Source organism: Clupea harengus, chromosome 19 (assembly GCF_900700415.2).
Source record: "Clupea harengus chromosome 19, Ch_v2.0.2, whole genome shotgun sequence".
Taxonomy (NCBI): Eukaryota; Metazoa; Chordata; class Actinopteri; order Clupeiformes; family Clupeidae; genus Clupea; species Clupea harengus.
The window spans coordinates 21,420,057-21,440,579 of record NC_045170.1 but is presented as its reverse complement, the minus strand read 5'-3'; the positions used below and the strand labels follow the sequence as shown (position 1 = coordinate 21,440,579).

The window sequence follows — 20,523 nt, the reverse complement described above, 5'->3', positions numbered from 1 at the left end:
ATCTGAAGGATCTGGAGAGATACTGTATGTAGGAATGGTCTCAGATCCCGTGCCATGAGTTCACCAACCTCATCACGCATTATAGGAGAAGACTCAGAGCTGTTATCTTGGCAAAGGGAGGCTGCTCAAAACATCAAATTACTTTCAATAATTTTACTTCAATGAAAAGGTAAGATGTTTGTGAATATTTTGAGTGAAAGACCAAGAGGATAAACAGCAAAGACATATTTTTTCATAGCCTGTTTTGGTCACACTCACTAAGGGTGCCAATAATTGTGGAGGGCACTGTACACCTCATTTGGCCAGTCTTCACGGCTATTAAAAAGCTGATATTTTCACTCAGGCACAAGTGTTCCACTTCCATTAGGTTGGCACTTCTATTAACAAACTCCACTGATGGGTGACTAATTACACTGGCCGTATGAGAAGGCGTTGTGTTACCTGTCAGGTTGCAATAAATATGTTCATATCCCAAGTCATATCAAGTGTAACATGAAGCCATACAAGTCTTGTTTGAACAAGTTCTCTGCAACCAACTATGGGCCAAAAGTTTTGCATTTAAATGTATTCATTTAGCAGGCGGGTTTGTCCAAAGCAACCTAGAATTCTGTTGCAGGCACATATTTTCGTCATTAAGTGTACCCTCGGCCATCGAACCACGAACATGATATTGTTCGTGTCGGCACCTTGCTCATCCAGCAGCCCTGCAATTTCCCTTGAATTGATCCATATCATAGTCACACAAACAATCCACACAACCGTATCTTTAAAACTGCTATTTAATGTAGCAGAGCAGACTTTAACAACATTCCAAGGGCAACAACTTTTCAGTTTAAAATGTACAAACACATGTTTAGGACATATATATCATTAAGTACAAACTGTAAAGCACATTGGTAAAATGTATGTTTTTATAGTTTAAAAAACCCCACAAACACACAATCTGGAAAAAAAACATAGGTTTCATTCAAAGGGTTAACAGAAACTAAAGGATGTCTCTTTACATTCTATTTTGCAAAAATTAAACATGCTTCTTCCACTTGGAAAGCCAATCTTAAAAGGATAGAGACCACCCAGAGTCATAAACAGTTCTTCATAGTATTTATGAGTTCTCCTATCAGAAGACAACCAACCCTTAAAAGCTTTAGAAAATCTCACATTACCTGAAAAAGAACACTTGCCCTTAAAGGTATAGCCAGTGATGCAAATTCAAAACACTTTTCGTAACATTTGACACAACTCTCCTCACATTTAGACGTCTGGCAACGTAGTATATGGCCAGAGAAAATAAACTGACCTTCATGGCTCCTCTAGGCCTTAAGTGAAGCGATAATAGATCAAATTAAGAAAATAAATTATAACAAACAAGGGACCACCCAAGACCAAAAAAAGATAGAGAGAGGACAACGATCTGTTTATGAATCCTGTGCCTAAACTAAGGCAAACCACGAGGACAGAGGGACCTAGAACACTGGGAAAATGTGTTTGTTTGGCTGTTGAGTTTCAAACCAGCCAACCTAGAATGCTGCCTATACCTTTAAGTGGCTTTTACTCTAAAAAGCTTCAACTCTGAATGAAAGTCAAATTCCAGACTGTGGTCTTGACCTACATGTCTGCCACTTACCAACCACCTTGATCTTTAAAATCAATAACAGAAGAAGAAGACATAAGAAGATATGTACTCAAAGTAGACTCCACTAAAAATCCTTTTTCCTCCCTCCAATCGTATTAGTCAGTTAAAACCTACATTTTCTTTTTCAAAAACAGAGAAATGAATAAGTGTTAAGTACATCATTTAAATACACACAATACTGCCATGATCGAAATATTTACATCAGAAGGTTCTTTCCCTCCAATCATCATTCCCTCTGATCATTTCCAATTAACATTTACACGTCATACCCTTTTGGGCAAGTACTGACTTCTTCACTTTTTTCCCTTTATTTCCCTTTCAATACAACCAGTCCCTTCTCAAAAACAAACACACACACACACAACATCAACATTTAAAATGCATCACAAAGGTAAAATAAAAAAATCTATTCTTGCCAGCCTCGTCTCCAGATAAAATAGATCCGATCCTAGCCTGAGATTTGTCTACTTAATTCAATGAGGTATGTCATTGCACGGAACACATATGAGATAATGGAACAGATAGATGCCAGTCTAGCGTTGCCCTTCTATTCCTAAGTACACATCTCCCTGTTATCAGTTTGTAGCTTTCCCTTACTCATACTCCTATTCCCTTCTCTTTACTCCCATGTGTTTGTCAGGGGTGTAACAGTGTTCAGGTTGGCACAGGAGCACAAGTAGCTAGAAGTTACACTCTTTGGTCATAAAGTGTGTCTGTTTGTCTGCAACCGCATCTCCATACACAATTTGACCAAGGGGACAGTATATTGTAATTCAACTTATTTTCACTTCCGGATTGGTTAGTTATATGCCACCCCTAAGACATGGAGCATGATGCCAAAGGTGTGTTCACACATTGTGTAGCACTTTTGGTTCAATGTAACTCTTACAGATGACTGAACAAACACTTAAGGCATGATTTCTACTGCATACAACATGTTTGCACTCCAACATGATGAGTTAACATATGTCAAAAGCAAAAAATTAAAATTGATACATATATAAAACGACATGTATACATACATATATATATATATACACACAACATGATTTTGCATTACCTAAAACCCCTCTTAATATAATAAATGGGACTGTATGCTTGCACTGGGGGAGCAAAGGTTCTCTCAGGCACTATCATGTATAGACTAAGTCTTGTTACAGAATGAATCACACATAGGCACACATTTACAAATGGTAGAAAAGATGTATGTGTACCAAGTACACTGCAGTAGGAAATGTTAAGTTGATTGAACATGTAGGGCTTTTCCACGCAGAGGGTGAGGACATTTTTTTTCTTCTTTTTCTCCTCCGAACCATAACAAAACCACGTGAAAATATACTGTATTTGTATGTGAAATTCTGCTGAAAAATATACCATGTCTTCTTGTCTTCTCTTGCATTGGCGGTGTGCAACTTACTCTATGAAGGAAAAGGCACACGGTGAGCGAGGGAATGAGTAAGTGGGTGGGTTGGTTGGTTAGTTGGTTGGTTGGTTGAGTGAGTCGGGTCGTGTGTCTAACCCATGGCACCCAAGAGGAAGACGAGTGCTTCAGGTCAGCCACTTCTCCATGCAGGTGGTGAACACCGTCTGGTTGGAGTGCCACTGGGTGTGCACCACGCCGGCCATCGCGCACAGGACCATATCCCCACGAGCCTGCAGCGTCTTCAGGCCAAATGTGTCCCTCAGGTACACCTAAAGGTGAGGGGGGGGGGGAGGTTTGGTTCAATCTGCTACAAATATTTAGGACAGTGAAAGTACAGAGGACTTAAAGGTTGTTATGTGTCATCAGGCATTTATTTAAAAAATACATTTATCAAAGAATCTTGACAAAATCAAACAAAATACCTCATCAGGGAAGATGTTTCATTATGGGTTTGGTGTGTGTGAGTGTGTGTGTATACTTTGCTAAATGTGTCAGGCATGGACATGAAACAGTATAAACGGTAGTGTAAACATGTAGAAAATAAACATACCTCCTGGTTCTTCATTTCAACAACAGTTTCGTTTTCGTTGAAAAATCCAAACTGACTGTGGGAGAGAGGAGGAAATAAAACATAAGAGGGGCCGGAGCACACAGAGAAAAACCATAATCACACTAATGCCTGGCCATCAAATCAGCCATTTCATACAGACATTTTGGAAAAGAGTGGCAAGTTCAGAACTGAACTGAAGAAATTAGACCAAGCCATAAATAGTCAAGGGGGCGCATGGTGACCTGGATGTGAGGAAATTACGGACAAGGGCACAGACTTACCTTGACTGCCATGGAGTGATGACTCCGTCATCCGGCCCTCCGATTAAGACAAGCTTATTGATGCGCAGGAAGTTGTTTTTCCATTCTGTAAGATTAATAATTATCAGTATGAGGTGACCAACGCTGGAGTTTGTTAGAGATAGTTCAGCATACATCATAACAGAGTCAGTTACACAAGTTAAGTGTAACTGACTCTGTTTTGATCGAGGAACTTAAGTAAAAAAAAAAAGAATCATCTAGAAGACTTTTCCTCTTGTGGACAAACAAATCTCTTTCGTGTTTCTAATGTGACATGACACTGAAATAAGATAAGTCTTGACACCCAAATACTAGGAAAACTCAGAGACTTGACTTTGGGTGCGCTTTAAATCACGCGCACATGACACCGTCAGTGATTCAGTGTAAAGAACTTTTAGTCAATCACAGAACATACCTAGCATACCATATCTAGAAAAGCACACACACAGTGTTAAGTCAGCCGTACCAAACTCTTTGCTGCATTAGCGCGTTTTAACAGGTGTGTAGTGTCAGTGTCAAAACAGATAAGTATCGCAGGTAACTTTCAAGCATTCCACTGCAGCCATCTTAGATACTGCTGCCTTGTCACACACACACACACACACACACACACACACACACACGTGACTGTGACTTACGAGTAGCATTGGGGTTTGGTCTCTCATTGTTCAGCACTGCCAAATAGGAACTGCCATTGAGATAGATGTCTCTGTGATGAGGGTCTACAAGAAAACACAAATCCACTCATAAGTAAAACTGACAAATCAAACACATATCCATTCACCACCGACATCAGTATTGTAATGTTTTGCATAATAACGGTGTCGCTATGCATACTTGCAGACTTGCAAGTGTTAAAACAAAATGTATGGTCAAGCAATATGGTCAGATGCGAAAGAGAAAGGAGACAATACATTCTTAGAACAAAGCTTCAGATTTTCCAAGGATAGAATTGTCCAAATTACATTCTGAATAGTCGCATTGAAGTAACCGCACTTGTATAATGTCCTTGTAGTATTACAGTTGCAGACATACAGAATAAATACAGAACAGAAATACTACTGACCATGTGTCTAATTGAAGACATCATACATCATACATATATTTACACAATACTCACCATTCCAGTAGTTGCAGATAGATATTCTTTGACCCACAGAGGTGTAACATAGGTGAAATAGGTTTGATTTGACAAACTGGGGGAAGAGGTACTTCAGGTAATCTGTGTCTAAAAAAAAAAATTTGAAGGATGGTAAGTGAAAGCAGGCAGGTGACTATGAAACAAGGTTGTGAAAGCCAAAAAACAGAAGTGCACTTTGAGCTGCTGGTAACTGACGTTAGCCAACCGAAAGTGCTACATTCGAGACGTCCCTCTCTACCTTCAAGAAGCTTTTGAAGACCCAACTCTTCAGAGAGCACCTCCCTTCCTAACTGGCTCCTCGACTAGTGCTTAACAGCACTTACAACAGTTACATTCCTGCACTTCTTTTTTTTTTTTTTTCTATGTCGTTTTTCTATTTCTTATGTAAAGTAGTATTTATTGTTACACCAGGTTTTTATTGCTCTTAGCTTGACTGTTCTCTCCCTTGTACGTCGCTTAAGACAAAAGCGTCTGCTAAATGACTAAATGTAAATGTAAATGTAAATGTACCTCCGTATTGCCCGGCCTGAGGTGAGGACAGCGATATGAAGGAGTGGACGTTGTGGTTCGAGAGGGTTGAGAGTATGCCTCTACACACCAGTCCACCTGAGGAAAAAAAAAGAGGGAGATGGTTTTAATGTGTGGTAAAAAAAAAAAAAAACCTCTAACATAAAGTTCTGCTTTCTGTTTCCCAAACAATGGCAAGTTTCTTTTCTATTTTCTGGTCACTGGCTCATTAGGTTCTTGGTAATGTTTAACTATAAAATGTCTTTTTGACAATGCCTATTGTCATTATGTATAGTATACAGGTACAGCTGACAACTAAAACTACACATGACATTCAAAACACCCAACTGTACCTTAAATATGGGACAGATAAGTTAATAGAGAATTGGATAATGTACAATAGAGTATAATATACAATACAAATGTAGAGTAGCTACATCATTTTAGTCACCCTTTTCATATTATTGCCCAGAGTCACAAAAGTGAGTATGCACCTTCTAAGCACATACATGAGTACCCAGTGACACTCAGAGGAATCACCTTGTGAGTAACAAATGAGATGGACACCATCAGCCGCATTTTGCATGATTGGATAGATAGCATCCTTGAAGCCCTCCACTTGTTTCCATAATGGCTGAAGGCTGGCACTTCTGTCGAACAGGTCGATTATCGACACGTTTGTTCCTGGGTGAGTCTGGAGAGGAAGTAATAGTAGAGAAAAGAGAAGTGGTGCGGTTTCTTTAATATTTTTAGAGCATCTCTGTGTACTCGAAAGTACTGCACAGTCTACTTGACTTTTAGAGGTGGTAGATGAGTAGTACAAAATTTCAGATGTGCAAACACAAAACCCTGTCTCACTTTCCATGTGTTCTCCGGTGATTTCCAACATTCCGTACATGCACTTAGTTATGTGCAAAGTGCACAAGTCACACACACTCTCTCTCTCGTTCTCTGTCACTCACACACACAGCTGATCTTAGCATTGAGGTTTAAGTGATCTCTGTACATAAGATACACAAAGACATAGAAGCACAGAAGCTCATCAGACTTTAATAAGATGTTATTGGATATGGTATTTCACATCAATCATCTCCTGATGCGTTGTGAAGCATAAGAGCAAACAAGAGAGACTAATGGAAACATAGCTCTTACGTCTGGTGCTTTCCTGCCTGAGGCTTCATACCATTTAACACAGGAAAGCGCTGAGTCAATAGTTTTACCCTCTGTAATCTCCTGTAAGACACGATGTTCTGAGACACCAAGAACATCTATTTCTCCATTATATCAGCCAGTGGGCAGAGTTTTAAGGACAACATATTTTACTTGGTTACGTAAGTCTTGACAAATCTAAATCACCATCAGCTCATCTAGACAGTTTTAATAGTATTGTTCTCTAGTCTTTAAAATAATGTTTTGGACTATAATGCCTTCACATTATTCTCATATTCTTCTGAAAGCCTAATGCTCAATGCAAGCATGATTAAGTGTACGCCAATATACATTTTCTAAAGAGAAGGATTAATATGTATCCAATCTCTGTTTGAAAGGCACTAAGCAAACTGTCACCATTCAATGTTCCACAAATGCCTTATCGTTTTCTAGGTATTCATTTTGCTCAAAGGCGTCTGTATGAGAAGTAAACAAGGTCGCATGTGGCTATAGATCTCCATAGATACCTTGAACTCACCTGGTTGATAAAGCGTTGCAAGTTGACAAATTCGGAGGCGCTGTCGAATAGTCCATGGACAATGATCACTGGTCTGTACCCCACAACAGCCGAGAGAACACTTGCTCTAAGAAGAAACAACAAGAGACGGCTCGCCCCGCTTTTCCTCTGGTGGGATACTCTATTGCAAGCCCCTTCCATTGCTTGCTTTCAAATCCAAGGCCTTTCTTAAATTCTGTTCAAATCACTACAACGTCCGGAGGGTAAAAATCGTTAAGGTAGGAAATCAGGCAGCTGTATGTAGCGGGCTAACGTTAGCTGGTCATTGTTATTCCAAGAAACATGTATATAATAAAACAAATAATGAACCTTAAAATCTTCCAGATTAGATTAAATCCCTTTTGTGAACGTCCATTTTTTTCCCCCTGATGTAGTCTAGCTACATTTGCATGTTTTTTTTTTTTTTTTTTAATGTATTACCTAACAACCGGTTCTACTCATAACCACTTTCCATGAACTCCGTTTTCGTGGCTCGAGTGTCTGTATTTGTATTCGACCTGTTTGTTCCGGTTTCTGGATCACGACGCCAGTGAAGTCATTTCCGTTTTCGACAACTTGTGGTTTATTGTGATCGCAAAAATTCAGGTGCGACTTTTATTGCCATATAAGGTACAAAAACGAATGAATTATCTGACTGTCAAAATTCTAAATGTTTTTACAACAAGAGTGGCTCTTTACTAAAATGAAGCTGCATGGTCAAATCAAGTGTAACTACACCATGCACTGTTTAAATAATTATCCAAAGACAACATTCAAACTTCAGCAGAATTATTCAGAAATTCTGTGGGCCCTGAAACCTTGAAACCTGAAACTCTAAGACATGTATCTTCTGGGCTTAAACCTTCTACTTCCATGTCATGCTTTTCCCACAGGCTACTAAAACCTATGCACATACCTATAATATGCACACATTAGTGATGGCACACCATCATGACATTACAAGAAAACAAATATCAGGTAGAGATTTTATATCCATTCATTTTATATCAGGTAAAATTCCAAGTGAGCCACAGAAAAAAATGCATTTTTCATTCATGCTGAAGTTCATCTGCAAATATACTGGACATAAGAAATACTGGTACATAAGGAATCACAGAGCCTTATCTCCAGACAAGATTTGGTCCCTATTAAACATTAACCATACACCTGTGAATAATGGTAGTTTTAACTTCAAAAAAGTAAGGTTCACCTATAATTCAGTCAAGCAATCTTTAAACACATTTGAATTTTTTTTGCAGAGCATTCATTCAAAATATTGGCAAAGAGAAATAAGAAAAAAAAAACAGAAAACTTTGTCAAGACAACCAGCTGAAACCCAGAGTTCACTGGAAATGACAGATATCTAAGGCATCACGGTAGCCATCTCTCATCCCCTCACTCAGATATGCATGGCGTCTCTGACTGCCTCGTCTTTCTTTCCGTTTCCTCTAATCAGTGTTTAAATCAGAAGTAGTTACACAGGCTCATCTGAGTCCACATAAGTGCCACGGTCCTTTAAAAGCATTTAGAATGAATCAGATCAAGACCAATAAAGGCAGCCCAACCCATCCGTAGCTTTTTCTTGGGAAAAAAAAAAAAGAGTGGATGGGGCACATTACTGAGTAACTCGCAGATCCAGTGGAGTGTTTACACACTGGGCTCCAGCAACTCTTGGAGGTCACATAGCGTGTTCTCCAAGGTAACGGCCAGTTTCTCTGCATTGGTCTCCTCACAGCAGTTGAAGGCCGTGATGGAGAAGTGAACGTGGTCCGACTGGGGGTTGTAGCACACCGCGTAGCCGTCGGGGACCAGCGGCCCGAAGCACATTACGCTGTCTGTGTTTGAAGGTACCTTCAGGAGAGGGGCAAATAACAGGGGCAAATAACTGTCATTTACTTGACATTATGTTAATATTGCTCCACTTATTTTTTTTAGACCAATAGAAAATGCAACACTGCAGCCATCACCACCACCACAGATATATTAGTAATTAGCACTGATATATATCAGTATTTGAAGTGCTTAACAGCTTGTCTTCATTGTATTTTTAAATGTATTGAATTCATAATCTAATTCCTCTAGGCATGTCATCACAAGATAAAACTCTGAGAAGATTCACCATAGATCAAACAACATGCTAAATGTTCATAACACTTTATCACTGGTGACATTAATCACAGTGGACACAGGAACATTAAGATATCTGGAGATGGACTTGTAAGCCTTGAGATTGTTCATGCTTTTCCACAATTTTGGTTCTCAAATCAGACAATTCTCTGCTCTTCTTTCTTTTCTCCATGCTCAGTGTGGTATACACAGACACACAACACAAAGGTTGTCAACTTTTCTCCAATGGTTTTTTGCAACTGGTTGCAAGTGTGATTTCCATATTACCAGCAACTGTGACTTGCCACAGGTGAGTTTAAATACAAATTAAAGGAGCATTACATGCTTGAAATACAATTATTTCTTACAATTTTGAAAAGGTGCCAATAATTTGGTCCAGTCCATTTTTGGAGTTTTGTGTGGAATCATGTCAGATTTGGCTTTTCTCCTCTGCTTTTTTGAGTTGTTCCAATGCAAACAATATAATTGAACATGTGAATACCAAAGCATTTGTTATTGCAACAATTTCTGGGAGAAGTGGTGCATTATCTGACAGAAGTGCAGGGGTGGCAATATTTTTGTCCATGACTGTAACTAACATCTATGTTTACAAAGTTCAGAGTTCAGAAGCCTTGCTCCAAAATCTCTACAATGTGTTTTTTGTACAAAGTCTGAGCACCTCTGAAAGTATGTTTTTGTAAGGGTTTGTTTAGATTTGATTTAAAAAAAAAATTAAAAAAAAGGTAATACATTCCTTTCACTCTCATGTTATTATTGCTGAGGTCTTCTAGAATATAATCATACATGCCACTGTTGCCTTGTTAGGTGAAATTTACAAAAATATCAAGGCATGGCAGACTACCTAAGAGAGTGAAAAACAGGCTGGGGCTTTGTAGTGTTAAGTCAGTGGCTGGTTTTATTCAGTGGTGGTGACTGGTCAGAGTGTTGTGATGGGAAGGATAACCAAAATATGGTCATCCTTCCCGTCAGGAAAGAAGACAGCAGTCAGTCCCAATCTGCAAGACTCTGATCTTTGATATCAAGACTCTGATCTGTTTAAGGGTTAGGTAGTAACCATCAAGTTTCAAGTCAAGTCAAGACATCTCGTTACAATGACTTACGTCTAATGTGAGTCCAAATCCTGTAAATGCACTCTCAATCCAGCTATATTGATAAAGAATCAGATTATGCTATACGTTTGGTTCAGGTGTGCCTCTTGTAGTTGTCGACCTGTGGAAGGATGGCTGACGCGTACCTGTCCTGTGCGAAGCTTCCAGTGGGTAGCTAACCCATAGGCTGTGTCCATGAACATCCTGGGCACGCTCAGGCCCTCCTCGATGGACTGAAGCTTCAGGCCCAGCAGGTGCCGGTCAATGCCTTGCCCCAGTAATGCCTGATCAAAAATGTCAGAAATGAAATGTGTATTTGTGAGTAATCACAGGTGGATGTACTGTGTTTCAGGTGCTATGATATGACCACAACAAGGTCTACACCATGTATTATATCAATTTCCCCCACCCCATATTTCAGATTGAAAGAGACTACTTTAGCTAAACTGGCACACATTATTTCTTAACCCTAAACGTTGGGTGAATGACAAACCAGACAAATAAGGAACAACTTGACCTAGGAATGTCCAAATCATGGAAATGCTTGGAAGGGCTGAATGCCATGACCGCGTGACCATTGATCTCTTTAAACTAGGCACCAAAAGTCCACTATTGACAGGCACATTACTAACAAACATGCATGTATCCTAAAAATGTGACCAGAACCCATGACTCAGCAGGACCATGCAAAGGTCCACACTTGGAGACACAAGCATAACGATGGAGCTGACGTGCTGTCTTTTTTCTGTCTGTTTCCAGTCACCTGCTCAGTGAGTTGTGTGTGGGCCTCCGTGGCTTCTCTTAGTAATTCCACCTTTGCTTCTCTCTGTGAAATAAATCAAAAATATATATCTATTTCTGGATCCCAACAGCTCTGTCATACATACTGAATTCAGTCATTTCAAAGACATCCGGCTCATAATGCTTCTTGTGTTGAGCTCAGATTTAAAACACATATTCAGGTCATTTTACCACATATATAGTTGCAGAAAATAACTGATTATGGTTACACTTATAGGTGGATAATCCATTTACACTGATCAGTACAGTTTATTAAGATTTAAGAAACATCTATACCCACAGAAACCTTGGTGTTTTTATCGTTTAATATTCAAAATACTTCATTTCCAGTTCTAGCTCTAACCAATGCTTCTCACAACAAGTTCCTCACCGAGACTTCAGGGTCATCGAAAGCCAGCACAAACTTAAGACTCTGATTGGTGGGGGAGCGGATGTAGTCAGTGCGTCCTCCCCTGAACATCCTGAGGGAGGCGATGTCACAGGCAGCACACAGCTCTCCATGAACCCTGACAAAAAGGTCAAACAAGTCGTTTACAGCAAACATTGATTCAATTTAAATTCAATTCAATTTCATTTATTTCTGTAGTGCCATTAACAACAACTATTGTCTCAAGGCACTTCAGAACTCAAGGACACCTTAGCAAAGGCCATGGTGAGGCTAGGTTGAAGCTCAAGTCCTTAAGTTAGTCAAAGGAGTCTTTACAACTATCCCATAGTGCTTGAGGGACCTTCATGGCTTAACAGTAGTTCTATGAAGCTCTCTACTTGTGAACAGAGAGAAATCCGTATTTCAGACCATAGCACCACCTTGCGAATATTCAGCTAAATTACCTCAGTTAAATCTCCCTGTCTCACTGCTCTTTATGTGATTGTTTGTGACCTCTGAACTCACCTTTGATAGGCAAGTTGCAAAGCCACCTGGATGAGTGAATTGGGACTGAGGTTTAGCTGCTTAGCAAACTCCTTACCAAAGCGCTTGAAATTGAAGCAATTTATATCCAGGTCGTTGATAAGACTAGGGAAAGAATATAATGAGGAGTCAGGAAAAGAGAACAAAGAACTGTTTTATTACAAAAATACCTACAACACAAGCTGCTCAGTAAAGGTTAAATTCAACACATTGGTTTTCTTTATATGTGTATATTTTACATATACAATCCATAAAGATGGTTTTCTGTGCAGAAGTTCTTCTTATAAACTGCAGGGGACAACTAATGAACTATGAACAATATCAGCTAAGATGGTGTGAGCATGTTATGGACCATATGAAGGTTATCTAAAAGTTTGCCCCAAATAACTTCCTTTGTGATTCTGGAATTTCTTTTCTTTAGGATTGCTAAAGAGACACAGATCTGCACCTCTGTAGTCTGGCATTTCCATTATCGCTGTTTTGTATTGGGAGATGGTGTGCTTCCACTTATTATTTGGGACTGATGTAAACTTCCACAGACTGTGTTGTTAAGTTAGTCCACATAAATATGTGTGCGTAGTGTGGCGGCATAGAACCATATCAGCACGCCACCACGTTCTTGGCAACTCTGACCTATCAAACATTAACACCTGAGACTGGCTTTTTTTTGTGTAAACTGCAAACTTAAATCAAGACCTAACTCTTCCTTAGAGTAAGAAAACATAGACCATGATGCCAATGGTTGAGACCTTTCACACCGGCATTAAAACATGGTGATTTTTAGTATGAAAGGGCTTTATTTTATACTTTATCTATATGAGCTGTTATTTTGCTCAACACACCACTCAACCTGGGTCAGAGAAGGGCATAACCAGCCTGTCTGAATGGACAAATAACCCTGGTGTCCGACCCATGTCATTGGTTTGGAATGGGTAAGAGACTTACATGTCTAGGTTCTGTTTGGCCATCTCGATGTCCCACTTGATCTCTGGGTCAATGTAGAAATAGAGTTTCTTTGGCATAGGGAGAGGAATTAGTGGAGATCTCCTTCTATCTGTCTTTTTACTGAGGGAGAGAGAGAGAGAAAGAGAGAGAAAGAAAGAGAGAGAAAGAGAGAGAATAACGAGAGACAGTAAAAAATGTATAGGGGAAATCGTCACTAATTCTGTAGATACAGACAACTATTAACTGTCAAGAACTTATGGCAGTTAATAACCTATCCACAAAGTGTCTTAATATTTATTGCGGACACAAACATACCTAAATGCTTATTATAAAAACTCACAGTGTGGCACACTTCACTGCCTGTTCACAAATGTCTGTTTCATATAGTATTTAACAGGGTCATAATATCAGTCTTGTTGTGATATAACTTGGTCTCTGACAGTACCAGAATTTCAGTATGTGATCCAGCAGACTGGCTATAGGAGGGCCTTCTGCAGTGGCCTGCTCATACAGCAGCCCCCATGATCCATCCTCCCCCACTACAAACTGCAGACAGTTACAACAAAACAAAAAGAGAGTAGTATAAATATGACAAGTGTGATGTTTGAAGACGCTGTTGTGGTAATTTGAGAGTTGCTTGGCTTCAGCTCTCAGCTCAGTTTACCTGTAGAGTTTTGTCAAACCAGCGGTTTCCACTGTTGGAATATGTGCCACCACCGTGGAGGATCTGAGCTGCCATACGACTAGAGTACCTGTCAATAATAAAAAAGAAACAGACAGACAGGCAAAATCAATGCATACCTCTTTGTTTTGTTAAGAAACATGACGCGTCAATGCAAATATTAAATAACTTGAAAACAAAGCAGACAAACAAAGAGAAGAGAGACAGAGAGTAGGTGTGTGTGTGTTGGGGGTGGGGGCATCGTGCAAGACTAAACACCAGAGTGAAAATTAAAGTAAAGCCTTTGCATACTTCTCATCTGAAATCCTCATGACGGGAGAGTCCAGACACAGCGTGAAGACACCTTTCTCAATCAGCCTCACAGAATCCTTGTTTATCTTATCTGGAGAGTAAAAAAAAAAAAGGAGGGCAATTATCTTTCCAGTCAAAACAATAAACTGTGGCGGGGTGTGAAAACAGCTGTGGATAGTGTTGTAATGTAGCAGCTCTGAGCCCAGGGTTTGTGAGATGATAAATGCCATAAATGCAACCCTAATGGATGTACTCCAACTGATAACGACTGCCATTACTGTCCCTGGCTTCCTGGCTGTAATGCAGTTATACTCTGCTCAATGCTACACAGGAAGTTCTGCTATCATTTGCACTGTTTTTGTTTGATGTACTTGTAGTCAGTGTGTCCTTGTTCAATATTTAATAGCTTCTCCGCTCTTTGATCATGTAACTAGTTACTTCCCTCCTGAATTGTATTTATCAAGGAATTTGTTGATAGTTGGGATGGTAACATGAACTGTCTTAGTTCAGCCTTTATTTCAAAACTCCATTCTGTGAGCTTCACTCGCATTGTAAAACAGCACCACACATGGCGACAGCAGTGAAACAGACAAAAGCCCTTTTCCCCTTTTCTCCCTCTAGAACAACATTGATAACTGATCATTACCTTGGGTGCTGTTATTTACTACTGTGACACTCATTTAACACTAAGGCACATGACTATGCATATCTCTGAACTTGCACGACGCAGAGCACATTTCAACACCTTTCTGCACTATATCTGATATACAGGGGTACAGGATACAGGGGAATTTGTCAACATTTTGTCTTCCGTGTAGTTCTTTCTATAGATCGTGGAGTCTATATAAGTGATGTAAAGACAACGACTTTCGTCACAGACATTAGATATAGTATAGTATATAGTAGCAATAAGTATAGTAGCAATTAGCATTGCATTCCATAGCGAGAGGACATGTATACAACACTGAATTCTGATTGGATGTATGTTATCATTCTGACACAGTAAAGCATCAGCTGCCTGCTGCAAGCCTACCTCTCAATGGTTTATGAGTTCACCTTTACACACCTGCATCACATTCAGACAGATTTGACCTAGAGAGAACTACATGTTGTTTCTAATGAAAACATTCATTAGATTTACAAAACAAGTCAATAATGTTATGAGAGGTAGACTTGAAAACATTTATTCCTTTGAGTTCCAAGACTCTTGTACAAAAATGAGACTTGTTTCTGACTTGAAAAAGAAACCTAGTCCAACCTCTTCAAACACAAAAGTAGCCCAAATCTAAACTGCATTTGAACAGAGGATATCGGATGGAAATACATTAATTCCCGACTCCCTCATGTAAACTCACTAACAGTGTTTGTCTTTGCAGGGGCGTGTCTGAGGAATGCATCATAAAAATATCCTTCAAAGACAAATGAATGGGTCGGACAGTGTTCAGTAAACACTACAAGTAGGGTGGAAGGATTAAGCAGCTAGTAAAACTCTTGTGGTGTAGAAAGAACTCTCCCTGTCCACATATGATGCTGTGTTTTGGGTGTCACATACACTTGTAGCACATACTTCTATCATTTACTCCAGTGTGAGATGGCAGCAAAGGTTGCACGTTGCTTGCTGCTATATGCTTCAGTAAACTGTACAGGCCTCACTGTGTTACTGCTTTAATCTGATAGCAGGCTGTGATATGTGGGGGGCATGTTGCCCGTGCACAACATACACTAAACCCTAACCCTTGCTGCTTTAAGGAAGTTTGCACTTTGCAGTTGTTATGTTCAGACACTGTGAATTGTGAATGGAATAATGAAAGAAAGAAACTAGAAACTGGAGTACTTCTAAGCAGGTGGTTGTAGGCCTGGCCTAAAGTGTGCACTACTCCTGTGTAGTGTTGTGCATTAATCTCACAGGGGGTTGTGGTATTCAATTGTTGTTCTCCATGTGTAAACCTTTTCCATCGATTTAAATTGGTTTTGAACCAAATTAGACAGTTGTGTATGAGTACCTCTGAGCAGGCGGTTGTAGGCCTGACCCCAGGTGTGGCGATGCTCGCTGGTCAGGATGCCCATGGGCTCCTTGTCCGTCTTCCAGGACTGGGAGCGGATGCGGACCAGCTGCCCGTGGATCTGGCTCTCGGTCAGCGGTGTGCCGTCGCTGTTATACACGTCGAGCTGAAAGAACTGCAGACGGAGACAACAGTGCACCACAGTATGAGTCGAGTTGAGGGACTCTTGAAACTTAGCTGCTGAAAAAAAGGTGGCTCACAATCAAGCCAAGTTATTCCATTGCACACTATTTCCATTTGGGAAGGAAAACTGCCTGGAGTTACTCTGTGTCAGCCATTTTATTTTCCCTCAAATATGTTGTGAGTTATGTTTGTGCCATTAGGTTGTTGAAAAGAACCGCACTATATTTTGATTATTCTTGTTCTTGCCATTCTTATTCTAATTATTAAGAATTCAAGGTAAGTGGAGGAACTCTTATACAGGATTTTAATGAAAATATTTTGAAAGACTAAATACCCCATTCTCGGATGAGACAAAACACTGGTCAGCTGGAGTAATTCTGTGTCCGCCAGACTAAAGGCCTTGATGGAAGTAACTGGAAATAAGTGCCATATTCTGTCAGTATTTATCAGTGGAGCATATTATGGCTGAGGACACAAGGCACAATGACTGATAGGTCTTTGATATCTTGACTGGAGGACATGATGTTATGTTTTAGTTGGGGGTTGGGGTAATAATCTAGTGAATGCAGCCTCTCTGGATACCTGTGCTAGCCTTCATGGAAATACTGTATCCAACTGAATCCCCTTGAGTAGGGCCAAGAACTAACGGCCATTGAAGTAATGGTATCAATGATGCTGTACATTTCCCAACATCTTTTTTTTAATACAGACCAAACACGTATGGCGATAGCCCATAGGGCTACATGTAGGTGCATGTGTGTTTTTCCATGTGTGTTTCCGTATGTGCGTTTATGTGTGTGTGTGTGTGTGTGTGTGTGTGTCACCTGGTAGTTGCGGACCACAGTGATATGTGCGGGGCCGCGGCGTGAGCGACCGTGGTGAACCACATGGTCGTGTTTGGGGCCTGGGATACGACAGGAGGAAAAGAGGTGAGGGAAGAGCTCCATACACAGAGGATGACCCCGCATATACTCCACTGGCATACGACCACTAGGTAGAGAAGAGAAGAGAAGAGTGAGAGAGAGAGAGAGGGGGGGGGGGGGGGGGGGGGGGGGGGAGATACAGAGAGAGAGAATGAGGAATAGAAAGGTGGTGGTTATCAAAGAGGTAAAAATGTCGACAGGACTGTACCAAGTAGACAAACAGACTAATTCAGAAGTAAATATAGCACAGACATAACAGACACTCACAGGCCAGATCCATTTACCAAACTACACAAGAGGAAGGGAAAAGGTTAGGGCCCTGAAATAGCAGGGGGTGGAACGGATTATGATTCACACCATCTTACTTGCTATACTTAGAGTGATGAGTGAGCACTTGTATGGTCAACTGTAATTTTAAGACTCGAAGCTCACCTGTCAATTTTGGCTTTGAAATCCAGCACCCCTGCAATCAGCTTGGAAGCAAACCTAAACAGCAACAACAGTGCACACACACACACACACACACACACACACACAATTTAACCCCCATCTAGATCAGACAACAAACTTTAACTTGATCTTCCCAGAAAATGCATGCACACTAAACCCTGTTCTTGAAAATCCCCAGAACACAGCTGTTGATCTCACTGTAGACTGAAACAGTCATAACGTTTACACTGTTGGGATAAGCCTAAGCCCCTACAGGCTGGTACCTTCCATTGAACATTACATGCATATATGAGAGGTCACAGCTGTGATCTGACCCATATTAGCAGATCACGTTTAACTTTCTCTGGCTGCAGTGTCCGCTCTGCAGGAGAGCATGGGTGGTGTGGGGACACAGGAACCTGGCTTACTCTCAGCTGTGGGTTTAGCAACGTGTTGCCCTTTGGGCTGAGCTATATGGCCTGAAAATCAATATCACAATAATTTAACAGGTTTTCCTCAGGATATTTTATCTGCATGTTTCACTACTTTAATTGAATGCTTTTGGGTTATTAACTGTCTGTAATAAATATCATAATCAGTTTAAAATGCTTACAATTAAGCAAGTGTTCTTATAATTTAACCAATCACAACCTGACATGAATTCTGGTCCGTTGAGGTCAAAAATGTTGAATTCTGATTATTTGCCCAGCCCTAGTTGTCCCCCTCCACAACCACCAACCCCAGTCTACCAGTCTCTACACCCTGGACTCACACAAGCTGGCCCCTCCAGTCTGAGAAGTCCCGTTTGGGCAGAGAGATGGCCGGGTTGGAGTGTACTGCGAGGGGCTGACGGCTCTCCAGGTAGGCCCAGTGCACCCACCAGTCTGATATCTGTGGAGGAGGCAGACTGATCACACACTACTGAGCTTGACCACGTGAACAGATAGAGCAACAAATAGAGACGTTGAGGGAGAGATAAACAGACAGGTAGGTATATATATATAGATGTATACAGTATATAGACAGAGAGAAAGGGAGGGGGTACATAGATAGATAGATAGATAGATAGATAGATAGATAGAGAGGGAATAGATAGATAGATACACAAAGGGTGGTAGCAAGAGGGACAGGGAGAGGTAGGGAGAGAGGGGTGGAAAGCCGTGAGGGATCAGAAGAGAGGGAGAGAGAAAGACATGGAGAGCAAGAGTACGGTCACCGGCCATCCAGATAAAAACAAACCCTGCATGCCCACAAAGTGCAGCAAGTCACTTCAGATAAAGGTATTAATTAACAGGTAGAGCCGGAAAACAAAGGTTCGTCAGTCAAGGGGAGGCACTGGCATGAAAGAGCTGGGCATGGCGCCATGTGGCAGGCCCATGGTATCCTGATCGGCGCGGTGACATATGAGGTGACCAATGAAGCACTATCCTTGACACCGATTACTTAATGCCAAATATGACAAGCAATGCTAGCCTCCAGGACAGATTATGAAAATGAGAATGACGGACCTCTTACTGTGACACTTTTGTCATGTTTGCCGAAATTCGAACTATGGCTCTATTGTCATTTACTGTTTGTATAACTACTATTACTCGTCCTACTTTGTGACTGTTTGTTGACAACTGAATCTAGATAGATAGATGGATACTTTATCCCGAGGGAAATGTAGGAATCTGTCCTCTCCAGAAGGAATGCTATTTAATGACATGCTGTCATATTGCACATTACACAAAAAAGGAAAGCATGAAGAGCCTCACTTTGCTTGCTTGAGTAAAACATTCATGAACCAAGGTGCAAACTGAAGGTATGTGAACACAATCAGCTGGTGAAGGGGACACATTCAAATCTGCTCACCCAGTTTTGGGAGTGTCTGGCCCTATTCTCAAGCCCTTCCTGAAGTCTGATGCCCAGGCCTCCCTCTTTACCGAACTGCAGGACCATCTTATGGGTGTGGGTCAGCTCGTCAGGGGGGAGTAAGGGCTCCAGGGCTCGCAGATACCGCTCCAACGTTTGAGCCAAAGGCGGTACCGGCTGAGGTGAGACGGAGTAGTAGTTCCTGAAGATGGCCTGGGACGGATGAAGTTAGATTATTTAAGTCAGAGTTTAACAGGCTGAGTAGTTCGAATGAACCATGGATGAACACATTTTGTATTACTTTTTTGTTTTCGCAACAGGTTTCAGTTCCCTCAAACGTGACGCCTAGGATAAGCACGAGGCTGACACTATGAACAAGTTTAATCATTTTACGTAAAACAAACATATTTAAAAGTTGGCCAGCAGGCCTTTACGATCACTTCTACAAAATTACAACAATAATACTTAAAAGATGGATGGCCAAGGAGTCTGATCGCATTTCTCTGAATTAATTATTAACGTTAGAGTACTTTCCTTGATGGGTCTGGGACCTGCAAATGTATGCAATTTATTTTTTACTAGATAAAACTTTTCCTTACCCGAGAGGTCCAAACTGATGGGATTTTCTTAAAAATCATCGTGAGAAGCTATCAATAGCTTACGTTCCGATATCAAGATAAGAAACATAAATGGCTACGCAAACGTTGACGTTAGGTTTTTGAAAGCACCTCTTCATCAACAGCTAACAAACATTGGAGTCGATGACTCCCTTGCTTGCTAACATAGCTAGTTAACTGTACACACAGGAGTTCAGCTTCCGTATTTGGTTGTAAAAGGTACTCTTTACAGTCGATTACTATGAAACACAGGTTGTCGCACCAATACTTCAATCCTCTCTGACATGATAGCTGCAGCGGCAGAAGGGGTGTTGTCGGGGGGCAAGACGATTTGGGAGATCGTGCGTTTCTGCACGGAGAAAGTTATGAGGCACAGCTACACGTGTCCAATGTTTCCTTTGAAGGGAAGCTT

The 20,523-nt window shown here is 40.7% G+C and overlaps 2 protein-coding genes across 2 annotated transcripts; both read right to left on the bottom strand.

Annotated features, from left to right (window-relative positions):
* Positions 1–761: 761 nt before the first annotated feature.
* On the bottom strand, positions 762–8,093 carry ppt2b (palmitoyl-protein thioesterase 2b). Its single transcript, XM_012831521.3, has 8 exons — positions 7,241–8,093; positions 6,094–6,247; positions 5,557–5,652; positions 5,026–5,133; positions 4,544–4,627; positions 3,888–3,972; positions 3,607–3,661; positions 762–3,325 (listed from the first exon to the last, which is right to left on the bottom strand). The coding sequence occupies exons 1-8, from the start codon at positions 7,418–7,420 to the stop codon at positions 3,182–3,184; spliced, it is 906 nt and encodes a 301-aa protein (XP_012686975.1). The 5' UTR covers positions 7,421–8,093; the 3' UTR covers positions 762–3,181.
* Positions 8,094–8,243: 150 nt separating this feature from the next.
* cratb (carnitine O-acetyltransferase b) lies at positions 8,244–20,485 on the bottom strand. The gene is made up of 15 exons (XM_012831496.3): positions 20,094–20,485; positions 19,495–19,707; positions 18,413–18,531; positions 17,644–17,697; positions 17,113–17,278; positions 16,106–16,280; positions 14,103–14,193; positions 13,794–13,881; positions 13,575–13,675; positions 13,130–13,249; positions 12,167–12,289; positions 11,645–11,780; positions 11,237–11,299; positions 10,620–10,757; positions 8,244–9,109 (listed from the first exon to the last, which is right to left on the bottom strand). Exons 1-15 carry the CDS (start codon positions 20,130–20,132, stop codon positions 8,906–8,908), a joined length of 1,830 nt encoding a protein of 609 aa, XP_012686950.2. The 5' UTR covers positions 20,133–20,485; the 3' UTR covers positions 8,244–8,905.
* Between the last annotated feature and the right edge of the window lie 38 nt (positions 20,486–20,523).

Excerpts from the sequence above, each read along its gene's own strand:
- ppt2b (XM_012831521.3), bottom strand. The coding sequence starts at position 7,420 with ATGGAAGGGGCTTGCAATAGAGTATCCCACCAGAGGAAAAGCGGGGCG. Across the intron at positions 3,973-4,543 it reads ACCAAACCCCAATGCTACTC|AATGGAAAAACAACTTCCTG; the intron begins GTAAGTCACAGT and ends TTAATCTTACAG. Across the intron at positions 3,662-3,887 it reads ATCACTCCATGGCAGTCAAG|TCAGTTTGGATTTTTCAACG; the intron begins GTAAGTCTGTGC and ends TCTCTCCCACAG.
- cratb (XM_012831496.3), bottom strand. The coding sequence starts at position 20,132 with ATGATTTTTAAGAAAATCCCATCAGTTTGGACCTCTCGG. Across the intron at positions 12,290-13,129 it reads GCCAAACAGAACCTAGACAT|TCTTATCAACGACCTGGATA; the intron begins GTAAGTCTCTTA and ends TTCTTTCCCTAG. Across the intron at positions 9,110-10,619 it reads GGAAGCTTCGCACAGGACAG|GTACCTTCAAACACAGACAG; the intron begins GTACGCGTCAGC and ends CCTCTCCTGAAG.